General features: G+C 42.8%; 1 protein-coding gene across 3 annotated transcripts in view; it reads right to left on the bottom strand.

Moving 5' to 3' along the window:
- PNPLA7 (patatin like domain 7, lysophospholipase) overlaps positions 1–25,681 on the bottom strand; it is a 126,910-nt gene that overhangs the window by 57,934 nt on the left and 43,295 nt on the right. For all 3 annotated transcript variants that reach the window (XM_075112285.1, XM_075112288.1, XM_075112287.1), the window contains exons 20-22: positions 19,120–19,233; positions 6,734–6,794; positions 4,549–4,698 (exon numbers count right to left, since the gene is read on the bottom strand). In XM_075112285.1, coding sequence (XP_074968386.1) covers positions 4,549–4,698; positions 6,734–6,794; positions 19,120–19,233 — 325 coding nt within the window. The remainder of the gene's footprint in view (positions 1–4,548; positions 4,699–6,733; positions 6,795–19,119; positions 19,234–25,681) is intronic.

Genomic DNA, 25,681 nt, shown 5'->3' with positions numbered 1-25,681 from the left:
TTTTCCACATAGCACCAATTTCCTAAGATGTGAAGGAGTAGGAATACAGATATCCTAGTTCTAAGTCTAATAAAACATGGTCAAAAAGTTGCCCAGAGAAATCAGAGGCCCAGAGATCAAGGTCCAATCTCTGACGGTTAGAAATGGTTGCAAACCCACCTCACCTGGAAAAAATACTTGCATAAAAAGATACTGGCCAGTACAAAATGCACTGTGGAAAAAATTTTAGCACAGCAAACTTACTTGCCTGGACTAAATTTTAAAGATAATTTGTATTTGGCCGAAGAAAAGTCTACAAAATTACTATTCAGAGAGACAGAACTGACAAAAGTTTGATGTTCCAGTGTCAGAAGATCTCACGCAGCAAAAAAATACCAAGTTGCACCAGGTCCAGGTATAACGCACCACATCAAACACTCAACCTTTAAATCTAATCTCTGTGTAAAGAAGGGAAATTTAGGCAGAACTACGATTAAAAACGCCAATAAATTATTAGTAAAGATATTTTAGTGAGCTTTCCAATACATTATACATTTTTAGAAATTGAAAGAAAGCTTATGTTTAAAGGGCAGAAAGGAAGGAGAGAGACACATATGTTGGATTTTAATGCCTCTCTAATTCAGTCTGAAATTATATTCGATCACAGGGCTCCCACATATAACCAGAATTTGCACAGCCATGTGGTATCATTTAGCTGGTCTCAGGAAAAGAACAAAAAAATAGTTAGGCAAATACTTTTAAAAAATCTGAATACTGCAGAAGAGCTTTTTGATAAGAGATACCCTCAGTTCTACCAAGGTTAAGGGTAAAAAATATTATTAATAAAAAATGACATCATGGACCTTGATCAGATGGTTATCCTAACCTGAAACTTTGCACGGCAGTAAACCTTGACACCCTCACGTCACTCCAGGTCAGAAGTGGCAAATTCTGTCCCTGCTTTTTGCAAGTTTTATATTCTACCTCCTTTTCTTTGGAGATCCAAAGACCAAGATTCATGGAAAGGACTTTTACGCTGAAGCATACGTGCAATGTGAGGAAGCAGGGATGTAGCCATCAGTTTACCGCGCAGGACCTTCCTGCTCTCTCCTCGACGCTCAGATCATATTTTACATTTACACCCATCTCAAGACGAAGGCAGATTCATGTAGAGTTATTGCTGCCAGATACCAAGGAACTGCTTCACCATCCAGCTTTTGACAAAACAAACACCACAGAAACACCCCTCAGTATTTAACTGGGACACAATCCCACTGTCCAGAAACAGTATCTGAATTATCATAAGCCACAGAAACCCCAAATCTCAAAGAAACCAGCACAAACTGGTTGGATAAAGCTGTGGGTGGTACCACGCATTGATGCTCCCTGCATGCAGAATGCAGCGGGACCTGGCCAGCGAGGCCAGCACGCCCTGGGGCCCAGAAAGCCCGGTATGGAGAGCAGACTGATCCCGTGAGGTGTTCCCATTGCAAACCACACACACACACACAAAATTAAAAATATAATTAAACCCACACAACAGAATCAAGCAGACAAACCAATAAGTCCTGCCTCATTACAGGTAAAAGTCTTGGGCGGGGTAGGAGGAAGATTCAGAATACTTTTCCAATTCTTGTGGACAGTATATATTAACTTGTGGTGTTATGAAGCTTTCACTATCAGACTGAGATATTCTATTTGTCATTAGTTTTATACTCCTTTAATAAGACAGAAGCAGTTAAAAATTACCAAAAAAAAAAAAAAAGGTTAAATGGATTAACCTGTAACCAGCTCCAACTCACAGTGCTGCCAATAGACTTCTAATGCCAGTTCCAGGAAAAGAAAAAACATCCTCTAGCCTAATTTTGCAGGCTGTCTTACAAGCCAGTCGGCATCCCGGCTGCAAGGGCCAGCTCCTCCCAAGGACCTCAGCAGCCGACCCCCCCCGCGCCTGCACCTCAGCACGACCCTTGCGACGATCTCGCTATTCCTGCCTGCGTCCTCCTAATTTATTTCTTCTGTCCTCTTGTCTCCAACCTGCAGTGACGGGATCTGAGGCATCACTGCAGTATTCATCTAAGTTAACATTAACAGGAAGAGTGAGGAGTTTACTAAAATAATATATTAAGTTGCAAAAGAAAGCTAAAAACAACTGCTTCCACCCCACATACTAAGGCCACCCTCCACTGCTCTGGAACAGACTTCAAGCCCAGAGCAATGAAACAATATGGAACAAGCATTAAGTCAAGTGTTAAACGGCAACATCTGATTACAATTTATAATTAAACATAAAGTTCGTTCTAGAAAAAACAAAAGGATAAACGCCACAAGTATGCTAACAGCAGCAAACCCATACAGCGAAACCCCTTATTTTCAAAAATAGGAACATACACACTGAAAGAGACTTCCTTTAGAGAACGATTTTCAATTAAGCCTCCTCGAGCATATTAAATAACACCTCTCATTTCCGTAAATGTCTGAGGTCTGATCGCAGCTCCTACCCAACCCCAAGTGCCAACCAGCCAACTGGAAAGTCAGAAGCAGGCAAGCGCTCGGGTGGCAGAGCCACGACGCGCCAGTAACGCCAGCTGCTCACCAAGGCCCGAATGCACGTCTTTTCACGTAACATTTCTATTTCCCCGCATGTAGAATGGGCACAGTTCTAATGGTCAGGTGAATACTGAGACAATATAAAAATAAACCGAAATTTTGCTTCACAATGCTGACTTTACTACTCGTCTCATTTTTTGATGTAAGAAGTCAGAAGAAAAATCATTCCAAAAACCAGCCCCTTTCCTCATAGCAACGCACCATCTGGCACATTGCTCAGAGCACTTTGTCACGCACCAATAAGGAATACCCAAACAATTTATAGCGACAGTATAAAGGAGAAAACACAAAAGCCATTAAAAAAAAAAAAGAGAGAGAGAGAGAGAGAGAGAGAATGCTGCTTCTGCTAAAAAAAAAAAAAAGAATTAAAAAAATTCAGGCCGCACTGTGGGGCTGAAAAGCAATAGGCTGACCTGACGAACAGAGGCAACAAGGCCAGAGAGCTTGCTCTCCCAGCTGTGTTTTGAACCACACGGCTAACTGTGTTTTCACACAACAACACTTTCCTCTTCCCACTGCAGCCGTCTGCTCCACTTTGGCAAGAACTTCAGATGCCAAGGGTGTACCGTTCCGTCGATAGCTGCCAAGCACTGCACAGGCGTCAGTTTAGGAAAAGAAAGGAAAAAAGAAGGGTGAACGAGGAAAGGCCAAGCGATCGTAACGAAGCCCCTTGTTTGTTACATTCTAGTTGCTTTCAACTGGAATGGTTATTTTTATTCTGATTAGTCCATCTACGTACTTAAGTTTTTGTTTTGTTTTATTTACAGGCTCCTACTGCTGTCACACATCAAAACAAGCTGGCAGTGATCCATAAGAAGTACCCATTAGCAATATAGCTACGGCTGAGATCTGTGCTCCATTATGGATGTAAAATTTTTCTGCCATCTCAAAATAAGAGGAATCTTCAAACGCCCACAGATTAGTGCTCAGTGTAACACATCTCCACCACAAGCTGCATACAAATTCGTATTTCAAAAGGTGAAAGAGTTCAAGCAGCAACAGCTTTTTCCTGTGCCAGCTTACCTACAAGATTTTTAAAGCAGAATAATACAAGCCAGCTCCAGATACCCTTAAGGTCAAAAAGGAAATAACCAGTAAATGTAAGTGGTTATACCTGAAGCATCATGTAACCTGTACTTATCAAAATAACACACCATGAGATAGCAGGCTGACAATTTGTCACAGCACTACAGGAGATTTACTCAAGAGATCTGTGATAGCGTATGAGGATGCGATGATGATGTTCAGGAAATGTCAAACTGTAGTACTGAGCATGAACTGAATGGTGAATTGAAAATACGGTTTTGTGAGCAACTGGAACTTGCACACGTAACTTCACCGACGGATAAACAATTAATGACTACACTGTGAGCTGAATACAAGGCTCTGTGAGCACAAGACAGACAAACAAGCTGGCAACAAATGGGACAACGATTTAAGACTTCGGTCTGGACTTCCAGCGCCAACTCAGAGCTCCTCCACAAGTCTCTTCATCAAGTCTTACACTTACCACTCACCACACTACCTCAGCAAAAGACAACTGCGCATGAAATCCTTTGCTGGATGAAGCTGTACAACTAAGGAAGCCTGCAAAGCTCTCACACAGGAGAGAGAGATAATCAGACTCTCAGACACGCACCATAAGGGGATTTGTCCGCTGGAGTGCCTGCACCCTTAGGTGTGCTGATGGCAGCCAAGCCGAGAGGCCAGACGGATTGGATAGTATTTCCGAGTCATTAAGGTCACAAAGTTTTCCACTAAAATGAAACACACATTAGGAATGGGCACAGAGAAGCAAGAGGTCATGAAAAAGGCTGATCCTGAGCACTGCTGTAGCACCACCTCCCCTAAGGCAGCATGAATCCACCTTTGACTCATGACAGGTACCTGGCCATACCTCTCTAAAAAGGTAAGAAGTATTTATCTCCCATGATGCAGTGACACGTAAACACTTCTTACCCACAGCACTGAGAGCGTGCTTGAGCTCCAGAGTAAAAGCCGTAAGTGGCACCTCTTCAGACACCGGCATAATTGCTACTGTGGAGAGATTGCTGGCAGGATTTCCGGCATCCCACTTGCTACTCGAGGTGTGTAACCCAAGAGGATGACCTGTTGGAAAAGAAAAGACTTGCCATCAGACGATCCAGAAAGCTAGGTGTCATATTGTTTTCAACTGTCAAGCAGCAAGGCAAGTGTCACTGAATTGCTTAACCTGAGTATAACATCCTCCATATCACATAAGAGGAAAGAATTCCCACAGATTTCATCCATAAGAGGATGAAGATCAATTTCCATCAGTTTTGGCTGCTGACACAGCATGTGTGGGTAAAAGTCGGGCAATGTTAAAATATCCAAATGCCAGGAACAGGTTAAATACAAGGTGCATTCACCTGACCTGTTAAGAAAAAAGATAAAAAGGCACTTTGGATGACTCTGAATGGCCACAGCTTTGGAACAGGCATTGATCTAGCCCACAAGAAGAATCAGCTTAACCAACAAAACCCAAAACCTGTTGTCAGGATTAAAATATTCCAAAAATGATCATTCACTTTTTATGGTATTCTTGATCAAGGAAATAGATACCTGTTTTCAACAAAGTTCTTGTAGGGAATGTGTATCTCCACCTATTTTCACTTCCCTCCAAGATGGGAAAGTATGGAGCTTTACAGATACGAGTATTAAAATAAAATATAGAACCTCTGAAGTAGCTGCAAAATAACTGTGGAAGCATCGCCAATGTAGCGTGGTAAGCTGAGTAAGGACAGAGTATGGGCACAGGAAAGCAGTTTTTGACAGAGGCATGTGACGCATGTGAGAAAGATTAAGATCCTCCTAGACAGCTTAGAACTGGAAAAGATCAATGATAGGGGTGTTCTACAAACTGTTCTTTTTGGTTTGATACCATTTTTTTTTTCCTCTTTGACTAAGCCTTCTCAGACAACCGTACTTTGCTCCTAATGCCCACCAACGCAGCTCTAAGTACACGATAAACTCAGTCATCTCAGTTAGGATTTAATGTCCTGCTTATTTCACCCAACAAAGGCTTAATATGCACCATTAAGATGAATTCTTGAGATGCACATATGGAAGTACTTGAAATACCATATGAAAACTCATGCAAAGTCTCTATGCAAGATCGACAGTACACTGCAGGATACCAAAAGATATCAGATAAACTTTTTTCAAATATTTTCAGTGACTGAGTTATTCACTTCAAGTCTTATAAAACAGCTCTGCAAAGAACATTAAATAGTTTTTCCACTCTTTCTGGCAATCTTCAAGAAGATATTTGTAGGTTCAAACAAGTTACACATCACTGCTCAACGCCTTCGTCTCCACCAGCCCTTCCCTCCTCGAAACTTCAATGGCAATTCTCGATTGAACTCCTATTACTGAGCTAATTTTCTCCCATTTTCTCCAGATTGCCGCTTGCCCTCTTTCCCAAGCAGCGCGGACTCTGCCCTAGGCCACAAAGACATTTCAGCCCGCACAAAAGTTTAAGTGCAATTATCACTAGAGATTCGTACACAACTGATGGTCCACAGAAAGCTGAGCGTGTAAAGAAAGAGCAGACTGAGATTCACTCCCCAAGACTGCTCCAAACATGGGAGTTGGCTACCTCATTTTCAGTCTCCTTGGAATACTGCAAAACCAGCAATAAAAGTAATTAAAAAACACCCAACCAAACAAAAACCATAAAAATACGCAAAGCTTAAGAACCAATCCATAGCAAACCATTTCCTCTCAGGCAATTCGCTCAGATAATGCAGATATTAAGTCAGTCTACATGCAGATGCCACTCAGCATGACTATCTGATTCAAGTCTGTTACAGCTGCTATTTCCAATGCTCCCTTTGAGCTCCTCTTGCAAGAAATTTCAAGGAAATTTCACTGCACATATGCAGCAGTACTTTTCTATCTCAATTGCAAATCATTCCATTCCCACACTTAATTAAGCATGCTCCGCCAAAAAAAAAGTTGTACACATATATATAATAAAATCACCATTCACTTGTGACAACAGCTAAAATATTTAGCAACGAATTCTCTTAAGTATGCGCTTTCTGTTTCCAGATTTAACGATGTAAATCTAGCTCCAAGGAAGCACCAGCATCAATGGGAGTAGTCCAGGAACGAGTCTTACCTCCCTGCTGAAGACTGCCAAGAATCTTCTCGCCCAGCAAGTGAATAAGTCTAGTCACAACCTAGCAATGGGAGAGAAAGAAGAAAAGAAACAAACATCAGGCAGAATGTACTAAATATAGTGCATCTAAACTGATAACATCTTACAGAAGTTTGAAAGTATCTCAGGTTGAAGCATACAGAGACAAGGTTTTATAACCATAGCTTCTGTCCTGGCTGTAACGTATGGTGACTGACCATTTGTCTTGATTTCTTTTACCTTATTTTAATGTAGAAAAACAAGAAAACAAAACAAAACTAAAAAAGGCAGTATTTAACTTGCTTTGGGAGCAAAAGACAAAAATCCAATTATGTTGGGAAATCTGTCAAACTGTATTTTCAGCTCTCCTCTTTTCCCTCTGCACTGCGCTTGCACCTCTAAGTCACTCCCCCGTTCTGTGGCTGTCACACACCTCCACCTTCTGTAGGTACTAAAGGCTCAGAAAGCTTCAAGTCTGTACTCACACAATCTTGCTTCCACCTGACCCCCTGTGAATTAGTCAATGTTTACAGTAACCAATTTAATACATCCTGAATAAGAGAGATAAATACGCACTCTGAACACCTGCAGAATCAGAACGAACTATCTTAGAAGTTGCTTTCCCCCTCAAATCATGTTTGCGTGGTATCTTTGAAGGGACAGATTTTTTCCCAGCTTTTTTTCCAACAGGACTCGTATCGATATAAGTCAGTATTCAAATAGCCAAGCAGGTCTGAAAACTGACCGAAAGCTTATCTGCAACATCAACAATAAATAATTCCCAATTAGCAGTGTAGCAGAAGACTAATAATTGCAATACCAAGGAGTGATAGACTTGGAAGATGCATCATTTATTCTGAAAAGCTATGCACAAATGTTTTACCGAATAAGGAAAAGACACATTTAAACACATTAAGAATTAATAGAGCAATCATTATGTACACTCCCCCAGACAAAAAATTCAAGGTCAAAATAACTCTATGCTTCAGAAGGACATAAAAATACCCCTAAAACCATAACAACAAAAGCTCTCCAAACTCTTAGCAAGCTAAGCAAGCAGCAGCAAATGGCTCCCTTGGATTTGGGACAGACACCCCATTCCCATCAGCACAGGTACTTCAGAGTACATCCTTCAAATAAAAGACCATGCAAGCATCAAGAACAGACAGCATGCCCATCAGAATCAGTTATATATCCTGCTTTATTAAAAAAAAAAAAGCATTGCCCTAGACTATGAAACTCCACAGCTTTATTAAGCACCAATACTTTTTAAGCATCCAGAGGAGGAAGGGAGAAGAGCAAAGAGGTAGCTACCAAGACAGTACGACTTCTAGCGGAGCGAGGACTAAGAGCTAAACAGTTATCTGAGCAACTTCTGACCCACAGCTGTAACTGCAGGTTCTTAAAAGATGCCACTTCGACGAAGTGATCCAAGATCAACTTTTTGAACATTCCCTTATTTGCACCAGTAGCTAACACAACTGTCCAAACCCGCTTCGCTGAGAGCGCTGATGGAGCGTGACCGCTGCTGCCAACGAGCAACGGCAGCTCCCGACAGCCGGCGAGCTCTCAGCCTCCTTATACTGGAATCTCAAACGGGATCCAAAATGCTTCCATTTGTCCAGATTACAACAGGAGCTGACGATCACCCAGCCAACTCCTTACCACTTCAATAGCACCAAGATGTGCGGGTCTGGGATTTAATTAAAGGCACTGGGTGTAGGTATGGAAAATTGCCCCAACTACAGGGAGCAGGGAAGGAGAGAGGGAATTCTTAATAAAAATTATGAGACTGATTGCTCTTCCTAGGGGAGATAACCTGCCTCTCGAGAGCGTTTGCTGTACCCAGCTCACATGCGTTCCCCTAACAACCTGTATCTGCACACTAGGACTATCCTTTAGCAGTTTTAGAAGGTGTTATGAACATTTTACACTTCTGATCCACTTTAAACATCAGAATTTTAATTACTTACTAAAACCATCTCCTGTATTTATAACTTTTTCTGTTTTACAGACAGCTAAGGAGAGCTCCAGCTAAGTTAAAGAAAACGTCCAAGGGTAAGGACAGAACTAAGAATAGACCCTATTGGTCTCATTTTCCAGTTGGCTGCTCTTATTACAAGGAAATATTATTTGTCTTGTTTGCTAGAGCAAACCTTACAGCCTTGGTACGTATAGATATGGAAAAATTATTTCCCCAGTGACTTTGTAAGACAAGCAAATTGCTAACCATAACTGGATGAGTCACTCTGTCGCAGTCATGGCAACGTCGAAGGAACATCAATTTGGGATCGGAGCTAAGAACTGGCCTGAAATTTCCTTAGAGTTTTATACGATGTACAGTAAATTTTCTTTCACAAAAAGGCAATGTCTTCCTTTAAACGGGACTTCTCCATCCATATGAGAGAGAAGTCAATATAAATCACATCTCTTCATCAACAAGAGACCCAAGCTTCAATGACTGATCTACACCCATTACTGTGCAGAGTAGCCCGAGCAGCTCTCACCAAATTCAGTACAACTGGGAGAATTTAAAAAACCAAGATCAGCCTTCTCGTTTCCAAACGCCTTTATTCTAACCCCTCCAGTAACGTGGCACAAGAAAAAAGAGCAGCACAGCCAGATACAGCCCAAGAGACTATGACAAGAAAGACGGGAACCCAGGGAAGGACCTGGGGTGGCATGGAGGAGGCTGGTTTCGCTTGGGAAGGGGAGGAGGAGGAAGGAAGCAGAAATTAGCCCTCGGCCAGGTAGGTCATGGACAGGGATGGCAGGGAAACAACAGTTACTCCAACCAAGCCTGGAAGAGACAGAGGCAGGAGAAAGGCAGATAACGGCACAGGCAGGCAGGCACCTTGGCACAGACACCTGGGCAGTGACTTGGCAGTCGCCTGTTCCCACCCTACCTATTTGGCTGTATTTTGTAGGAAAAGCTCTGGGAATTGGCAGTGAGGGTTTGGGCAGAGGGGCAAGGCAGGAACTCTGGCAGCACTGCTGGGAAAACTGGATCGACCTGGAAAAACCACTAAGTTTTCAATCCTCTGGAGGTGCCACACAGCCTCCGCCTCTGCCTCCAGCACAGCTGAGCGAGTGATGGACTTGGGTACTGTTTTTCCAAAAGTAGGCAAGACTTCTACGCCTCTCCCATGCAAACGCCCATCTTTCCCAAGCACGGCGCCAGAAGAGCACAGAGCACTTCCCAGACATCTGTACATGCAAAACAGTCTCATTTCTACAGTGTCACAGTCACTCAGGGCTAGACAGCCTTCACAGCACAGTCGGAAGCATCTGGTGTGCTCATCCCTATGGCACATCCTGGATTTTGCAGTCTCTTCTAGCACCCATCCACCCAGCCCTGCAAACACATACCCCGCTCTCCACAGACACCGAGTGCAGCCCCATCCACTGGCACAGAATCAGGCGGTTTGGATTTAAGGTTTGAAGAAAAATCTGTACTGCAAAAAGGCAGTAAGTTGGAGTCCAAAGTTATCCAAGAACACCGGGAGGTTTCTAAATTAGGCGAAAGTCATTAATTGCTTGCGACGTAAATGCAACTTTTTGACCCCTTATATTAGGGATAGAGCCAAAACTTGTTTCAGTTTGTGAGGAAGCTGAATTTACCATTCCTCACGATTAGAAACCACATTAGCAGCAAGCAGATCCTACCCAGTTAATCACAGTTAATCACTTCAACCAATAACGAGAAGCAGAGACATTGTAGGCCTGGCACGAACAGCGCGGCGCCGCTGAAATTGCCACCGTGCAAGTTAAACTTGTCCTTGCGACGCGGGACGCGCTTCCCTACCCACCGCTGCCATCGCAAGCTGTGAAATGACTCAGAAAGGCCGCAAGGCTCTGCCAGCAACCTAAATATACACCTATAGGGTCTTGCAGCATGAGTCTAGGCTCTGGAACCACGGAGCCTGCCTGCGTCATAAAGACAACTGCGTCAACTTTAAAAACAAACAAACAAACCAACCCAAAAACCAAACAAAAAAAAAACCAAAAAAACTAAAGCAAACAAATCTTCACTCTCCTGAGCTCATGCAAAAGATTTTTCAGGACAGAAGGAAGAAAACTAACCTTGCAGGGCTAAAAACCAGCCTATTTCTCCATCTCAAAAGCTACTTGGGATGCCAGACACATCAGCACACCTCTGAAAGCCCCAAAACCTCCCCTGCTCTCACAGACCTTACTGCAGCTGTAAATCCATAAAACCTGTCCCAGAGCAGGACATTCAGTTGAGAGACACATTTTGCAAGGGAAATAAAATGTTGTTCCTCCTCCTTCCACCTACTCACCTTTTCAGATAACTCACCAGAACACTTTTGTGCAGGGCAAAATGGGATAAAGAGTATTTCTTTCTCAAGTGGCGTTAGAGAGCACTTTGCTCAGCACAATTCCACCTCTCTGACCCAGCTTACCACTTACCACCTCATCTACCTAGAAACATGTTGTCTTTCTGGCTGTTTCTGAATCCACTCCATCCCCAGTAAGACCCACTCCAGCCCTCTCAGCAGCCTCCAACCCCCTCAGCTCCCTCGTATTGAACGTGAAAGTCTGCTTCTGCACCTGGTACAGTGAAGGCTCTGGGAAAACATTAATTTTCACTCTGCTTAACTAACGTTAAATTACTCAACAGACCTGCAGCCTCTGCATTGCAGGGCAAGGACTGAACTTCACATTCCCAAGGGGACTGTATTTTCCTACTTTAGGATGACTAACTCACTTTCAAAACAAATGCCCTTCGGAGATGGGGCCAGGCGGTGTCACAGCTCTGCATCACCTGCTAGCGCCGGTGCAAACGCACAGCTGCCCCCTCCATCCACCTCAGGGCTCACACGTTATCCAGAGCACCGCGTGCTCCACAGCTACTGTAATTCCTACACCAAGTGGTTATGGTCACTCTGCAACACTGTGTGTCCTGTAATGCTTTTAAATATTTCAACCTATATACCACACCTAGCTAGTCTTCCAAGGCTGGTTTTTAGTTAAAGCTTTTGCTCCTCTTGAACTGTGAAACTTAAGAGTCGCTTTACAATAAGCCCTTCTGAAAGTGATTTTCATGAGAATTCAGTTGTAAAATACTTTCCTATGGATACTTATTTAATTGTGTGAATAGTACGGACTGTCTGGCAAACTGCCTATCTGCTAATAGATAGCAATAGTACCAAACAAAGCTTTTTCTCATCTTAGCGAACTTTCAGCAAAGCTGATTTAGAGAAATCATGGGAAAATTCCACAAAAGCTACACCAATATCCAAATTCACAGTAACAAGTAACTGAGATAAAAGGTACTGTGCAGTGCAAATCCGTCTTTCTTAGAGCAGAAGAAATACCTGTAAGAACAAAACCAAAACAATACATTCATCAACTCTGCTCCACGCTGCACTGAGGTCCGGGTTTAACCGTATGCTCTTTCGAATCTGAGCAACAAAGCTCCTGTGCAAGAAAGCAAAGGGCCAGTCCCTAGGAAGGGCCGTACCATCCCCTGTCAGGTGCCTCGCAGGTCCCTGGTTTAGGAAACCAGCCTTGGCTAAAGTAGACAGGGAACAAGCCTGACATGCCGGTTTGGATCCTGTACGGCCAACAGACATATAGTCCTACAAATCTGAATGTGGTTTTTCTCCCAGGTCTGTTCCAGTCCTCTCTAGTGGATCCTCTACCATAGCCCAGATCCAAAGGACCAGTATTCCTGCAGTGAACAGGACAGCTTGCAGGTGAGCTAAGCACTTTCTCCAGTGACTCTGAAGTTTAGAAATAAGATACTTAATAGTTAAGCCTTTAAAACTTCAAATCAGTCATCCAATGGGCCACCTTTAAATTAAATATGTTAGATAACAATTTATCAGTCCCTTCATGTCTATAGTACCTTGCTCTTCACTTACATCTGTGATTTAGTTTAAGGACATGTAAAAGGGCTTTCTACGCCACACAGAGACCCAATGTGAATAAGGTAGCACAGAAAACAGGGCTGCCAAGGGGGTTCTATTCTACCAAGTAAATGCAACTGGGGTAAAATAGTAATGTCCTGGTTTCAGAAGGGATAGAGTTAATGTTCTTCCTAGCAGCTGGTACAGCGCTGCGTTTTGGAATTAGTATGAGATTAATGTTTCAGGATAATGATTGATATCGTTCAATTAATGATAACACACCGGTGTTTTAGTGATTGCTAAGTAGTGCTTACACTAGTCAAGGACCTTCCAGCTTCCCGTGCTCGGCTGGCTGCAGGAGAAGCTGGGAGGGGGCACGGCCAGGACAGCTGACCCAAAGGAATATTCCACACCATATGGCATCACGCTCAGTATATGAACTGGAGGGAGCTGGCCGGGGGGCAGCGATCGCTGCTCAGGGACAGGCTGGGCATCAGTCAGTGGGTGCTGAGCAATTGCATTGTGCATCACTTGTTTTGTGTATTTCGTTACTATTATTATTTTCTCTTCCTCTGCTGTCCTACCAAACTGTCTTTATCTCAACCCATGGGTTTTGCTTTTTTTTATTTTCTGATTCTCTCCCGCCGTCCCACCAGGGGAGGGGAGGGTGACGAGCGGCTGTGTGGTGCTCAGTTGCCAACTGGGGTCAAACCCCCTACAAGTACTAACAGACATTTTATCTATACAAATTCACATAATAGTGGGTTCATTTCTGTGGAGCTCTTTCCAGGAGCTGAGATTATTTCCTACCAGCTTTCTTAAGGTTTGGGGTTTTTTTGAGGGGCAAGGGAGGAGAAGAGGTAAATTAGATCATCAACTTGAATAAAACCATGGTGTTATTGAAGCTTTACATGGCCCCAGATCAGATAAAACACTCTGCTTGTCAGACTCAGGGAGCTTAGCAAGGGGTCTCCGATTAAAACTTCTGACAGTTTGAGAATCGTCATGACAAAGCAAATCTTAAATGCTCACTTGCAACAACTTCTGGCGCCCTTACAAATGCCACTAAAGCATACAGAAGAATCGAAGCTTTATTCCGGGGCTGTTTAAGCTTCTAATGTTTGTGATCAATTGTGTCTTGAAGAAAAATGTCAGTCTCGCACCGCTGCTATGACTAAGCACTCTCTCCTGCCTGCCTCGTGTCGGGCAGCTACAGTCAGCGACCATGCTTCCGCTGAACATTTTTCTTCTCTCCTTTTCACATCCACTTCTCCTACAGTCAAGATAAACTTATTTTAATGGGCCATGAGACAAATACAGAAAAATCTAGAAGCGTGGCCTCTCCTGTCCTATTCCACAGTGCCACATCAGGCTTAAATAACGCGACTGCACAATATACACAATGCTGGAGGGAAGCATTTTGAAAAGAGGGCACCTTACCGAACTCACTTTGTAAGGCACATAACCCTAGGGAAGGCTCCATCTGCTTCAGAAAAGCTCTGGTTAAAATACCCATACAAAGATAGCAGGATTCGCTGTTCGAGATGGATGATGGGTTCTGAATATATTTAAACCCGAAGGGCAGACTTAGAGAATTCAAAGAAAGATGCAGAAAAACTCCGTATTTTCTAGCATGCAAAAGGTTGTCTTACATTTCACCCCCTGCAGCTCCTAAACAATTTCTCAGTACAATTTCCATCAGCTACAGCAGGTCTAAATTTCAAGTTAGAATTATAAAAACAATCTCAGCTCAGTAGAGGCAAAGATAATCTATGAAATGCGATCCAAGTTATACACTGATGTTAGAACATCTCTGTAATCTGTTCACAAATTCTCTGCTCTCGCTACTGCTTCAAAAGTGCTTTGCGGTGCCAAAAATCGTGAGCTGATTCTCTGTCCTACTTTTTAGAACTGAAGGCAGTGACGAAAATAGAAAGAATCAATTCCCTTTCACTCCTGCAACGCTGAAAAGCTTCAAGCAGCACCAGAAGCAAGCACCGAGGCTGTCAGAGGAACAAATGCTCCGGCTGGCTGAGTGCCCCAATGCTATGCTGCAGAGCTGTGGCCCTCAGGCACAAGTCCTGAGAAAACAACGAAGTTCTGCACTGTGGACCACTTTCAGTTGGGAATGTCTAGGATGCCATATCCAGAGTGACTCGCGGTTGGGATGCTTTCCCGAGAGGCTAGAAGATACAGATTTGAGTTCTGCAGACTGAGCACGATCTAGAAGTCAACATCTGTCATTTCTGGGCACATACGCCGAAATTTTGGCTGTTACTTATAACTGAGATCAGATTTCCCATGCTCTCCCATCTGTTTCATCCCTCAGAATAACAGCAGCTATAGTGGGTCACTCCAGAGATACCAGCAGACCCAGATCCTGTCCCTGACAGGACCAAAGCAGATGGCCAGGGGAGAAACAGAACAGAGGGCAAGCATTCGGTGCTTCCCCAAGGATCAGCTGTGCAATTTTTCCAGATTGCACATCACAGCTCAAGGAACTTCAATTACAATACGGACTAATAAAGCATGATTTCCCTCATTTCACATGGTTCTCATTGGCAAGCACCACCCACATTTACAATTTTCTCACCCATCAGGTAATCACAGAATCCCAGAATTCTAGGTTGGAAGGGACCTCAGGGACCGTCTTGTCCAACCTTTCTAGGAGGAGCACAGTCTAGACAGGATGGCCCAGCACCCTGTCCAGCTGAGTCTTAAAAGTGTCCAACGTGGCCGAGCCAACCCCTTCCCTGGGGAGATTATTCCAATGGTGACTGCCCTCACTGTGAAAAATGTTCCTCTCGTGTCCAATCGGAATCTCCCCAAGAGCAACTTGTGTCCATCCCCCTTGTCCTCTCCATGGGACTCCGTGGAAAAAGGGAGTCTCCATCTCCTTTGTAGCTGCCCCTTAAGTACTGGTACATGGGGATGAGATCCCCTCTGAGCCTCCTTTTCTCAAGGCTGAACAAACCCAGCTCTCCCAGCCTATCCTCGTATGGCAGCTTCCCAGTCCTCTGATCATCTTGGTGGCTCTTCTCTGGGCCCCTTCCAGCCTGGCCACATCCTTTTTGTACAGCGGGGACCAGAACTGCACACAGCGCTCCAGGTGTGGCCTGACCAGTGCTTTGTACTTTCTTACAATCCATTCCATGACTGATAAAAAGCAGGCAGGATGAAGTCCCCCCCTACCTCCTAGAATTAAAGGGTTCTTCACCCTTGGCAGGGAAGAGTAAGTAAGGCTCAAGGGCAACTACTTGAAAGGGTAATTCAACCTCAGGAACTGCCCAGCTCTTGGCTGTTCAGATACACACGATTTAGGCTCTGTGGAAGCTGCGGCGAGGAACACCAAAATAAAAGCAAGCCTCCCTGGTGTGGGGTTTCTCTGAACCAAGAGAACGTATCACCTGACTCAGGGGACAAGCACCAGTGTTTCATCACTATTCCACCAAGTGAGACTCAGTTAACTTCACCTTACCAGTCAGTAGGATGGAGGTGGAGTTGTGGGTTTTTTTTTTTTCCTAAAAGATGGTTTTCTGATTTCCAGAGGCCTAAGAGGGACATCCTCCACAGCACTGCTGAATCACAAGCCAGCTCCTGCTACCTAGTCAATTATTTCAAAACTTGCACCTGCTATCCCTTCATTACTTTATTACTTCTGGTTGGATGGGGAAAGCATCATCATAAATCCTGTCCATAAATCACTCTACTAAAATAACAGGAGAGAAAATAGGACAGAGGAAACTCATTTGGCCCATCCCTCTGCGCAGCACTGAGCATCACCTCAAACATCATTTTTTAAAGGGTCATAAAACCAAGTTACAACCGTTTAGCCTTTCTAGGGAGTAGAACCAGCTTGTTCTTAATATTCAACTGCTGCAATTTCAGTACACTACCATTTGCTCTGTTCCAATACGGCAAGTAGCTTATGCCTCTTCTATCAGAAGAGAACGTCATACATTTGAAAATAGCTACCATGTCTTCCCTTAACCTTTCACAGTCTTTTTGCCTTTATAGGTTAATATTTTAAGCACCAGTCAGCCATCTTTTTGTCCTCCAGGCTCTCTTCATTTGGTTTGCCTCCTCCTTCAAATGTTCTGCCACAGGCTGGTACTGAAGCTTTTCCATTACCACGAAGAACGCAAGGGTTTCTTCACTCCAAACGGCACTCTGTTAACATAATTGGGTTTTTTGCAACTGCATGACATTGTTCAGGCATGGTCAATTTTTGATCCTCTAATGTCGTGATTCTTCTGCTAAGAAATGTCTACCCAGACCCTTTTCTCTGTAGGCAATTCATTAGTTTCCAGCTCAGAAATTTCTCTCCAGTAGACTCCTTTAACTTTAAAGTTGACTTTGTACTTTCAGCTTGACTTCAGACTTTCTACCCTATTGTTTTTCTCCATCACTTTGATTCCCTCTCACTTCTGTCCTTCCTCTCTTACCTGATGGACATTAATAGACAAGAAGAGAAGATACAAGAACTTTGAAATCATATAGAAAAATGTTTTATCTTGGGCTCTTAACACAGTCTGAAGGCATTAGCTGCATAAATCACCTAAAGTCTATCTTAACACTCTTCTTTATAATACTTGTTCTAAAATATTCCAATAGAAAAAAACATAAGCTCTCACAGTTCTGATACCAGTTTAACAACTATTTAGAATTTGGAGATCTCAAAAAGCAGCAATAATGTGTTATTCTAACAACTTCTTTTGCAACACATTTCCTTGAAAGATCTATTTTAGCATTTTGTTTCATTGCAACTCATTAGCCAAACTACACGTGAGTCTAGAGAAAACTAATTCCATATTCAAAAAGGGCAGGAATCTGAGGCTGATGGACTGCACTCTTTAGACATGGGAAGACATTTGAATTCTATTACAAATAAATGTTTTGAGTTATACTATAAATGTAACACTCAAGCTCAACTTTAACTGCAAAGCAAAAATAATCCTTGCTCCACAGAGAGCACTCTTTAGGGGAGAATAATTCTGGCAACTGATAAAATAGGAAAAGGGAAGAGAGAAAAAAGACACCAAAATAAATTCTTGCCCCAGACAAAAAGGCAGAATTAAACAGCCTTCGTGCAGATCAGCATTCAAGGCATTACTAAACATTACATGTTCAGTGCTTACTAGTAATTTACAGTTTAAACGTTTACTAGTAACATTTAAAATCATCCACTGTGTAAGGAGAAAGGTAGTTTTAAATTCCACCCGGCTCCTTTCCTCGCTTCCTGTTCAGCCACAAGGACAGCGACATTTGAAAGGGCAACTCAAGGCAGGACGCCGCGCTGCCGTCACCCTGTTCATGGCTAGGTGTGTACAGGTGTACGTTGCCACCAGCTCATAAATCTGGGCAGGAAATCTGTTCCATTCAATCAAGAGCAGCAGAACCAGAGGACTATTCAAGAGAGATGCAGAGAACAGGAGTGCCTCAACAGCCCACAACAGAAGTTCAGAAACACTTAAGCAAAAATAATGCTTACAGGGAAACCAGGAAGGTTATTTTCCATTGGTACAACTCTGACACTTACTGCAATGATGAAATAATCCTAGCAATAATACAGAAAAAACCTCCACAGTTTTTGTACATGAGAATGCATGAATACAGGCTTTATATTATCCAGTTTTAAACAAAAATTATAAAAACATTATTGTGGGCCCTACGAACACAAAAGAATACAAGTATTTTTATTAGATTTATTACTTTTGCAGTTTTCTTTTTTTAAAGAAATCTGGTAAAATAAGTACATGTCTTAAAGACAGCAAAAAGAAAAATCAGAAATAGTTTGAAGTAACAGCATTAAAGAATTGCCTTTAAGGCCAGTGCAATGATTTAGTGCTTAGTATAATGTCCCTGATGCACTTAGGGACAGAAGAATTAAATTTCAAGTCCGTCAGTCTCCAGATTAGCAGGAGAGAGGCATAATGTCAAGTGAATTAAAAAAGATGGATGAGTTGATGGATTCAAGGGGAGCAATCACAGTCTTCAGGAAACACACAGATCTGCCAGTTGCAGAATGAGGACTGACAGCCTAAAATGCAAGGAAGAGGAAAACCAACCCCCAAATATCAACGCTCTGGAAATAAAGGTACCTATAACCAAGTGCTGACTTTGAGTCCCAGGGAGCAAGAAAAATGCATAACAACATTTTAAAGTTATTTTAGAAGTCAAACTTTCATTTACTATCAATAGCACTCAATGATTTCCACTTTGCAATTAGCAAATGTTTTTCCACTTTCCTGCATTTAGCATGAACTTCTTCCAGATACACAAAACAGCCCTGCAATAAAACATGCTAAAACTGATTAGAAGATAAAGAGAAGCTGGTGAAAGCCTGGTATAGATCAGATCAGGCAGGCAAAGAGAACAAAATGTTTTCTCAGCATGCATCAATCATACAAAAAACCCAGAGGACTTGGTGCTATCAGAGTTTTAGCTCCCCAGACATCTTTTGAGGTAGACAGAAAAGACTTTTAATTTTCTCACCTGGGGGAATTTGCGTTTGATAGATGTCAGTGCTCCCTCTGGGAGTTTGGCAAGTTCTGAATCTCTGACTGCGTGTACTGTTGTGGCTCTAGGTTGATGGGTTAATGCCTCCACCTGAAAAGGTACATAGCCAAAACATTAAAGATAATTCACAACGGGTTGCAGAAATCAAACGTCCGGATGAACAAACTGATCAGTTCCCAAGAAGCGGACTGTCCTACTTGTTCTCACACATTCAAAGCAGAACGCGATTCCCCCCCAGGGCACTTACAGGGGGAGCTCACCGAAGGCACATCCATCCGCAACAAGTATTAGCATCTATTTAATCCACATCCCTCAGGCGCCCGCTCTGCTACCGGACAGTCACAGTTTTTCACAGAACTAGAACCCACAGCACCAGACAGAGCATTGCAAGAGAAAGTTTTGTTTGCGCTTTTGCAAGCTCACACACACTGTGCGCCTCCAGAGCGAGGACAAGAACCGCTTTTAACGCCTGCCAGATCAACGGCCAGAGGCACGCAATGAACCCGCCATCACGACGCTGGCAACTTTTAAGCCATCATTCTCAGCTGTGATACCGCCGCCTGAGAGGAAGGAAAGCCCCGCTTCTCTCCTGCTCGCTCTTCTCTCCTCAGTGCCACCCTGAAATCCCTTCATTTTACTTTCAGAAGCTGAATGCTGACAACCTTGAAATTAGCAAGGCTTCCTAAGAATTAAGGAAGGGATGAGGAGCAAATTGTCAAGTTTTGGCCAGAAGTGAGCTTTGCGTTGTCAGGTTTTCACGGGGTTTTTTGTTGTTGGGATTTTTTTGTTTGTTTTTTTTGGGTGGGGTTTTTTTGGGGGTGGGGGGTGGGGTGGGGTGGTGGGTTTCTTTGTTTTGGGGGTTGTCTTTTCAGAGTTTTTGTTTTATTTTTCTTTTTTGTTTGTTTGTTGTCTTTTTAACATATATACGGGTATCTCTGCTATGTAAACAGAAGAATGTGTGACAGTACACCCCTACCTGAATAGCACCCAATTATTTCACTTAGAAACGTTTATTTTATTGAGAGTAGAAGTTTAAAGAAGAAAATGATTATGCAATGAAAATTAATATGGAGATATTCTCCTTTACAGAGAGAACCTGACACAATATAAACAAAACCGGGTTCTAAAAGCCTGCTCTGCAAAATGCAGCTGTTCCCTGAATCCCCAACTGCACCATCTGCGGAGCCCCGGAGCTGCCACCAGCTCTCACTTTGTTTTGAAATGCAGAAATCTAATTCCCTGGTGAAATATCTTCACATGCTTAATGAGATAGCCTGCTAGGCGAGATGGCATCATTTCGAGCTCAAGCGTGAGCTACAACATTTAATTGCTTAGAAACAGCCTGGTGCTCAGTTTTGCAAGTTTTATCAGCAGGCAATGTTTACGGGGTTTAAAATCCATAGGCCCAGTCGTTTCGTAAAAAATGGTTGTCACTGTAGTAGCTGTAATTACTAAGGTTAAAACGCAAACAAAAAATTCTTCACTCTAACTGCAATTTACGGACACTTAGAATAAAAATGAACATCACTTTTCATTTTAAGTTTTCCAGTAGAAAAATGAAATTAAATAAAATCAGCTTATAATTGTTCAGTTTCTTTTGAGGCTGGGGGGTTTGATGGGGTTTTTTGTATGTTTTTTGATTTGTTTGGGGGTTGTTTGGGGTTTTTTTCAGATTTAGTTCCAAAGCTTATCTTTACAGCAAATTCCAACACAAGCAATGTTTTTATCATAGAACCAGGGGCTCAGACACACAAAAAGTTAAGGCCGTGTATGTAACGCCCCGTACAACGGCTGAGCTGTGCCAGGCGTCCAAGCGTGTACTTCTGCCCACAGTACAAGAAAATTCATTTAAAACACGCAGCTCCATGACCCCACTTCCAACAAGAGTGTGTTCTTGGAAGACTATATGTGCACAAAACGGACAATTCAGACAGCCGGAACATCTAGATCTCAAAAACTTGCAATTAGTCCAGAAAGCTGAGATCAGCCTGCTATTATTAACTCTAGCCAGCACAGAAGAGTTTAACTGACATCAGTTGCTACACATGAAAAATTGCACAAGTAAGTTTAAAGTAACTACGTTTGCAAGCCCTAGCCTTTGGTTTTGTTCAGATGCCAGGGATGTTTTGTTATGCAATCGCATTTTAAATTGATTCTATAAAAGGTCATTGCATCTTTGTACACATATTTACAGAGAACCAAGTCCCCTTTAGGCTCCCCAAATGATGTATATCATCTTCTGGTTTATCCCTCTCCTGTTACCAGCTTTTTATCACAGTTTTTGGCTCTGGGATTAAGCTTCCTTATCCTGAAAGCAGGTTAAGAGTTTCAAATGTTAAAATAAAATCTTACCTCTCAGCCAGTCATCACCTGACTGAGTTTAATTTGTAAAAAGAACAAAAACACTCAAACCGTCTAAAATCCTTTTCCACTCTTTTTGTGGTATATGAGTGCATAAAATTAACCGTGCTCCAAAGGGCTCACAAGTCTTTCAGAAAAGATGAGATTTGTAAAAAAGGGAAATAAACGTTAACTTTAAAACAAAGCCTCAGGGATTTTTTTCCTCCAAATTGTGACTTTGTCTTTTTGAATTAATCCGAACCTCGTCCCCAAGCAGGTCAGAGGGGAGATGGAGCCTTTTTCAAACCTCCTTTACAAGGAGCCATTCCAATCTCCGGAGCAAGTAGCATTTGCAACAGTACCAGTGTTACGGACCCCCGCAACTGGAGGGAGTTTGTTGAACATAATTCCCTGCTGATTACAGAAATTGGATCTTGTACCACTCTTACACACAGGTACTACAAGTGTTGCCATTAGCTTTGATATTTTCAAGCAAATACACCCTGTCATTCTAGCATGGAAGACATCCTGGTCCCAGATACTGTCCACCAAGAAATTCAAATTTTGCGTTCCCCTTGGATATCATCATCTCGGTTCCCAATCCCTATTTTTATCAGTTATCCCAAACTAGTCATGAAAAACTTCCTCTTCACTGGAAGCAAGAGGGATCTTATTCAACATTTGGACCATCTACAGGATCATTCTCAATCTTCACTACATTCTCACCTCTCCCCTCTTTACACCGTGTGGTTGGTTATAAAGCCTTCTTTGCACTAGTTTTAGATTTTCTGCACATGGGACTCTGCCAAATCAAATAGGTGTTTGGCAATTTTCACCTTTTTTAGAGATTAAAAATATATTCTAATATTGAGTCATAGTTCTCCCCTGTAAATGATACTTTTCTTCTTTGTATTTATTCTTAATAAGCCATTTGAGATGTCATCTAGTCAGAGTTTTTTCTTCTTGCTTAGAAAAAAAGAAGTTTCATGCAACATGAGTACTTAAAATCCTTTCAGTCTTAAGCCATGTTCAAATCCTTGGGTTCCTCTGTCCAGTGAACCTTTTAAACAAGTTTTCTTATTTTTCCAGGTTTGGAAAAATAAACAATACTTGGAGATCTAGCATGAACTTTAACATGAATGTAATGCACCTGTGATCAGAATATCAGTCCCATTAAGACTATTTCCTTGGTCACAGAAAAGAAATGTAACATATTGGTCACCCACCGTGGCTGCAGCCAACAACACGAAGACCCCTCCGGGATAACATTAATAAACAAATGTTTCAAGAAACAGTATTATTATTACTGTTATTATTATTATCTTCCAAATCTTATTCAACCTGATGGGGGGAGCATATATTTTTATATTTGTATGTATAATCACCCAATGGTCTCTTCTGAGCTCCTTCCCAGACTACCATTATCATCATTTACCCATTGCAGCAGTGACACAGCTACAACATTTGCTCCAGTGCAAGACAGAAGCAGTGGACTCTCTCCCAGTCCTTTTCAAATTCAAGTCAACATGATATATTTCACTTGAGGCAACAGTACATCTCTGGTTCTTCTCCCATAACATGCATTCCTTCTCCTTAGTAACAAGCCTCTGAACAAGTTCTGCCCCGCTGCCCATTTCTGGTCTTCTCTTTCAATTATTAATTCACCCATATACCATCCTTGCTCTTCCTCTCTCTTTCAAACAATCCTGTTTTCCTGGAGCTCACTGAAGGCTTGAGCCCATCACCTCTTCTGCTCTATCTGGACTGGCTATTCTCTTTGCCATCTTATTATCTAGTGTTGTTTGCTTTTCCCTCATGTTGTGAACTCAGCAAACCTACATTACAGTGCTATTTCCACTTTGAAACCCGTCTCCCTCTGAAATCCAACTGCTATACCTTATTTCAGCAGTCATGCAAAAACGCTAAACGTTGTGCTCACTGCTCACCTGTCTCAGAGGTCTGCCCCTTGGCTCCTCGGTCACAGCAAGCATCAACACCTCCTCTCTACCTCCATCACACCCTCAGGCATCTGCCCATCCGCCATTGCCTTTACTTCCATCTCCTTCAAGAGCTGCATGAAGCAGTGCCTCGAATGCTATTAATAATTTGCATCAAGAAGCACAAATCAATTCTGTTATATGCTCTGGGGTTCTTGTAATTGATCATGAATTTTACCACAGGCGATGATCCCTCCTGCACCATTGCGGTTCTGTTGTTCCTGACATTAACAAAAAGATAAAAAGAAAAAAACCTATAAATAGACCTATGCTCTTTTTACTGTTTCGGTTAACTCTGACAGCTAGGTTTCTCATACCTTCTCCTACTTTACTATTAAATAGTGACAAAAACACATATGATGCGTCCATAGCCTACAATGCACGTGATTCACAATCCCAGCTTACCCGTCTTCACAAAGAAAAAGTGTTATTGTAAATCTTTTAAGAGGAGGGGAAAAAGCAATTTATGTTCTCATCACCTCTTTGGACTTCATTTGCAACAGTCACCCCTGACAGTCCTTCTTACAGCTTTCCAAATTACAGTCAGAAAGTAAAAACTAGCAAGTGTCATCTCCTGCAAGTTCGGCTAATTACTCCGAACTCCTTTTTGAGCAACATCCAACAAATCACTTTGAATATTTGCCCAAGGGTGTGCATAGCCCCAGCGCAATAAGCACAGCTGTTCTCACGCCTAGCCTTAAGCATCTCTGAGACTTCATGGAGGACTTGACCAAAAGTGGGGCTGGTTTAGGTTAGTCTATTCGCTGGCAATAAAACATCGCTTCTGCATGCAAGCTCAGCCTCACTGTAACAAATTATTGGGTGACTTTTCTAATAGCCAGCTAACAGTAAAATGCAAATAACTTCAAAATACAGTTTCTTGTGTAGATTAGTTCTTTCCAAGTGAGTTTTCAAGTCTGCCCAGTGCAACAGTACATAGGTCCAGTCTGGATTAGTGGCAAGTCAACAGGATCGTGCCGTGTGTATAGTCAGCGGTCCATTTTCCCTGACCTGCAGCCACTGGCACATTTATATGCCCTTGTGGCTCTTCCTGTGCTTTCCCTTCCCATCTGCATTTATATTCATATTCTACTGCTTTCAGTTTCTCTTCCTTCATAGCTAGTATTCCACCCTAGAATTTTTTATTCTCTCATACTTTGTATTTCCTTGTCTCATATAATCTTTTCCTTGCTATCAGCTCATAAAAAGCAGTAATCTTTCCACATCAAGGGTGCCCTGCGTTTTGGCCCTTGCACTGCCAGCCCCTGGACACGAAGCAGCAGGAGGAGGCAGCTGCCACAGAAACGCAAGCATCAGTTATAAGGAGACCCTGGGAAGCAGCTTAGCACCCCAAAGAATATTAAATTATGTAGCTTAAACTCTTCATCTTCCAAATCCTCATCCATGAAAGCCATAACCGCCACCTGTCAATAAGCCTGGTATTTGCAGGCTCAAGTTTTCATGTTCCCACAAGATGCTTTGGCAAGACCCTGCAGCCCATGAACACGCACCCTCTCACAAAAGAGCGTGCAGGGAGATCCGCCAGGGCACATCCAGCCACGCTGCAATGAAAGCAGTGTCATGTCTAACAAAAAGTGAGAACTCTGATAACAATCCAAATAGCAAAAATGCATTTTCTTCTCTTCAGCACAGGCATGGTTTCCAGCAGCATCAGAGGGGGCACAGACTACCCTGAGCAGGGGCGCAGCAATTCAGACCGAAGCTTCCCAGCACGACTGTGGTGCCGCTGCCGGTGCACACACCCTGCTCAGACCCCCCAGCTCCCCGCGGAAAAGACAAAGGGCTCAGAGGTCTGTCTGCCAAAACTGCCTCCTTGCTCTCTCCTTACACAACGTCCACCCCAAACTGCGCCAGGCACTATGCGAAACCAACAGCTCACCCAAAGGCACTGGGGAAGGACCATCACAAGACAGCGGGGAGCACAAGGGCCAGGGATGAAATATGCTGTGCAAGAAAGCGTAGATGCACCCATGGAGGCATAAGAAGAAGAAATATCAACACTGACATCTGCTGATAGTTTAGGAGGCTCAAGGAAAGGGATAGGCAACAAGTCAGGTGCACAGGTAGCAGGTAGCACACCCGTACCTCAGTCGCCAGCACTAACACTGGAACAGTACAGGCTTGAACCAGACACGCGTGTGGATTTTCACAGCGGTGTTTTTGCTAGACAAGGACAGGAG

The sequence above is a fragment of the Phalacrocorax aristotelis genome, chromosome 17 (genome assembly GCF_949628215.1).
Source record: "Phalacrocorax aristotelis chromosome 17, bGulAri2.1, whole genome shotgun sequence".
NCBI classification, from domain to species: Eukaryota; Metazoa; Chordata; class Aves; order Suliformes; family Phalacrocoracidae; genus Phalacrocorax; species Phalacrocorax aristotelis.
The sequence above is the reverse complement of the archived record's forward strand: the minus strand, read 5'-3'. Positions and strand labels throughout refer to the sequence as shown.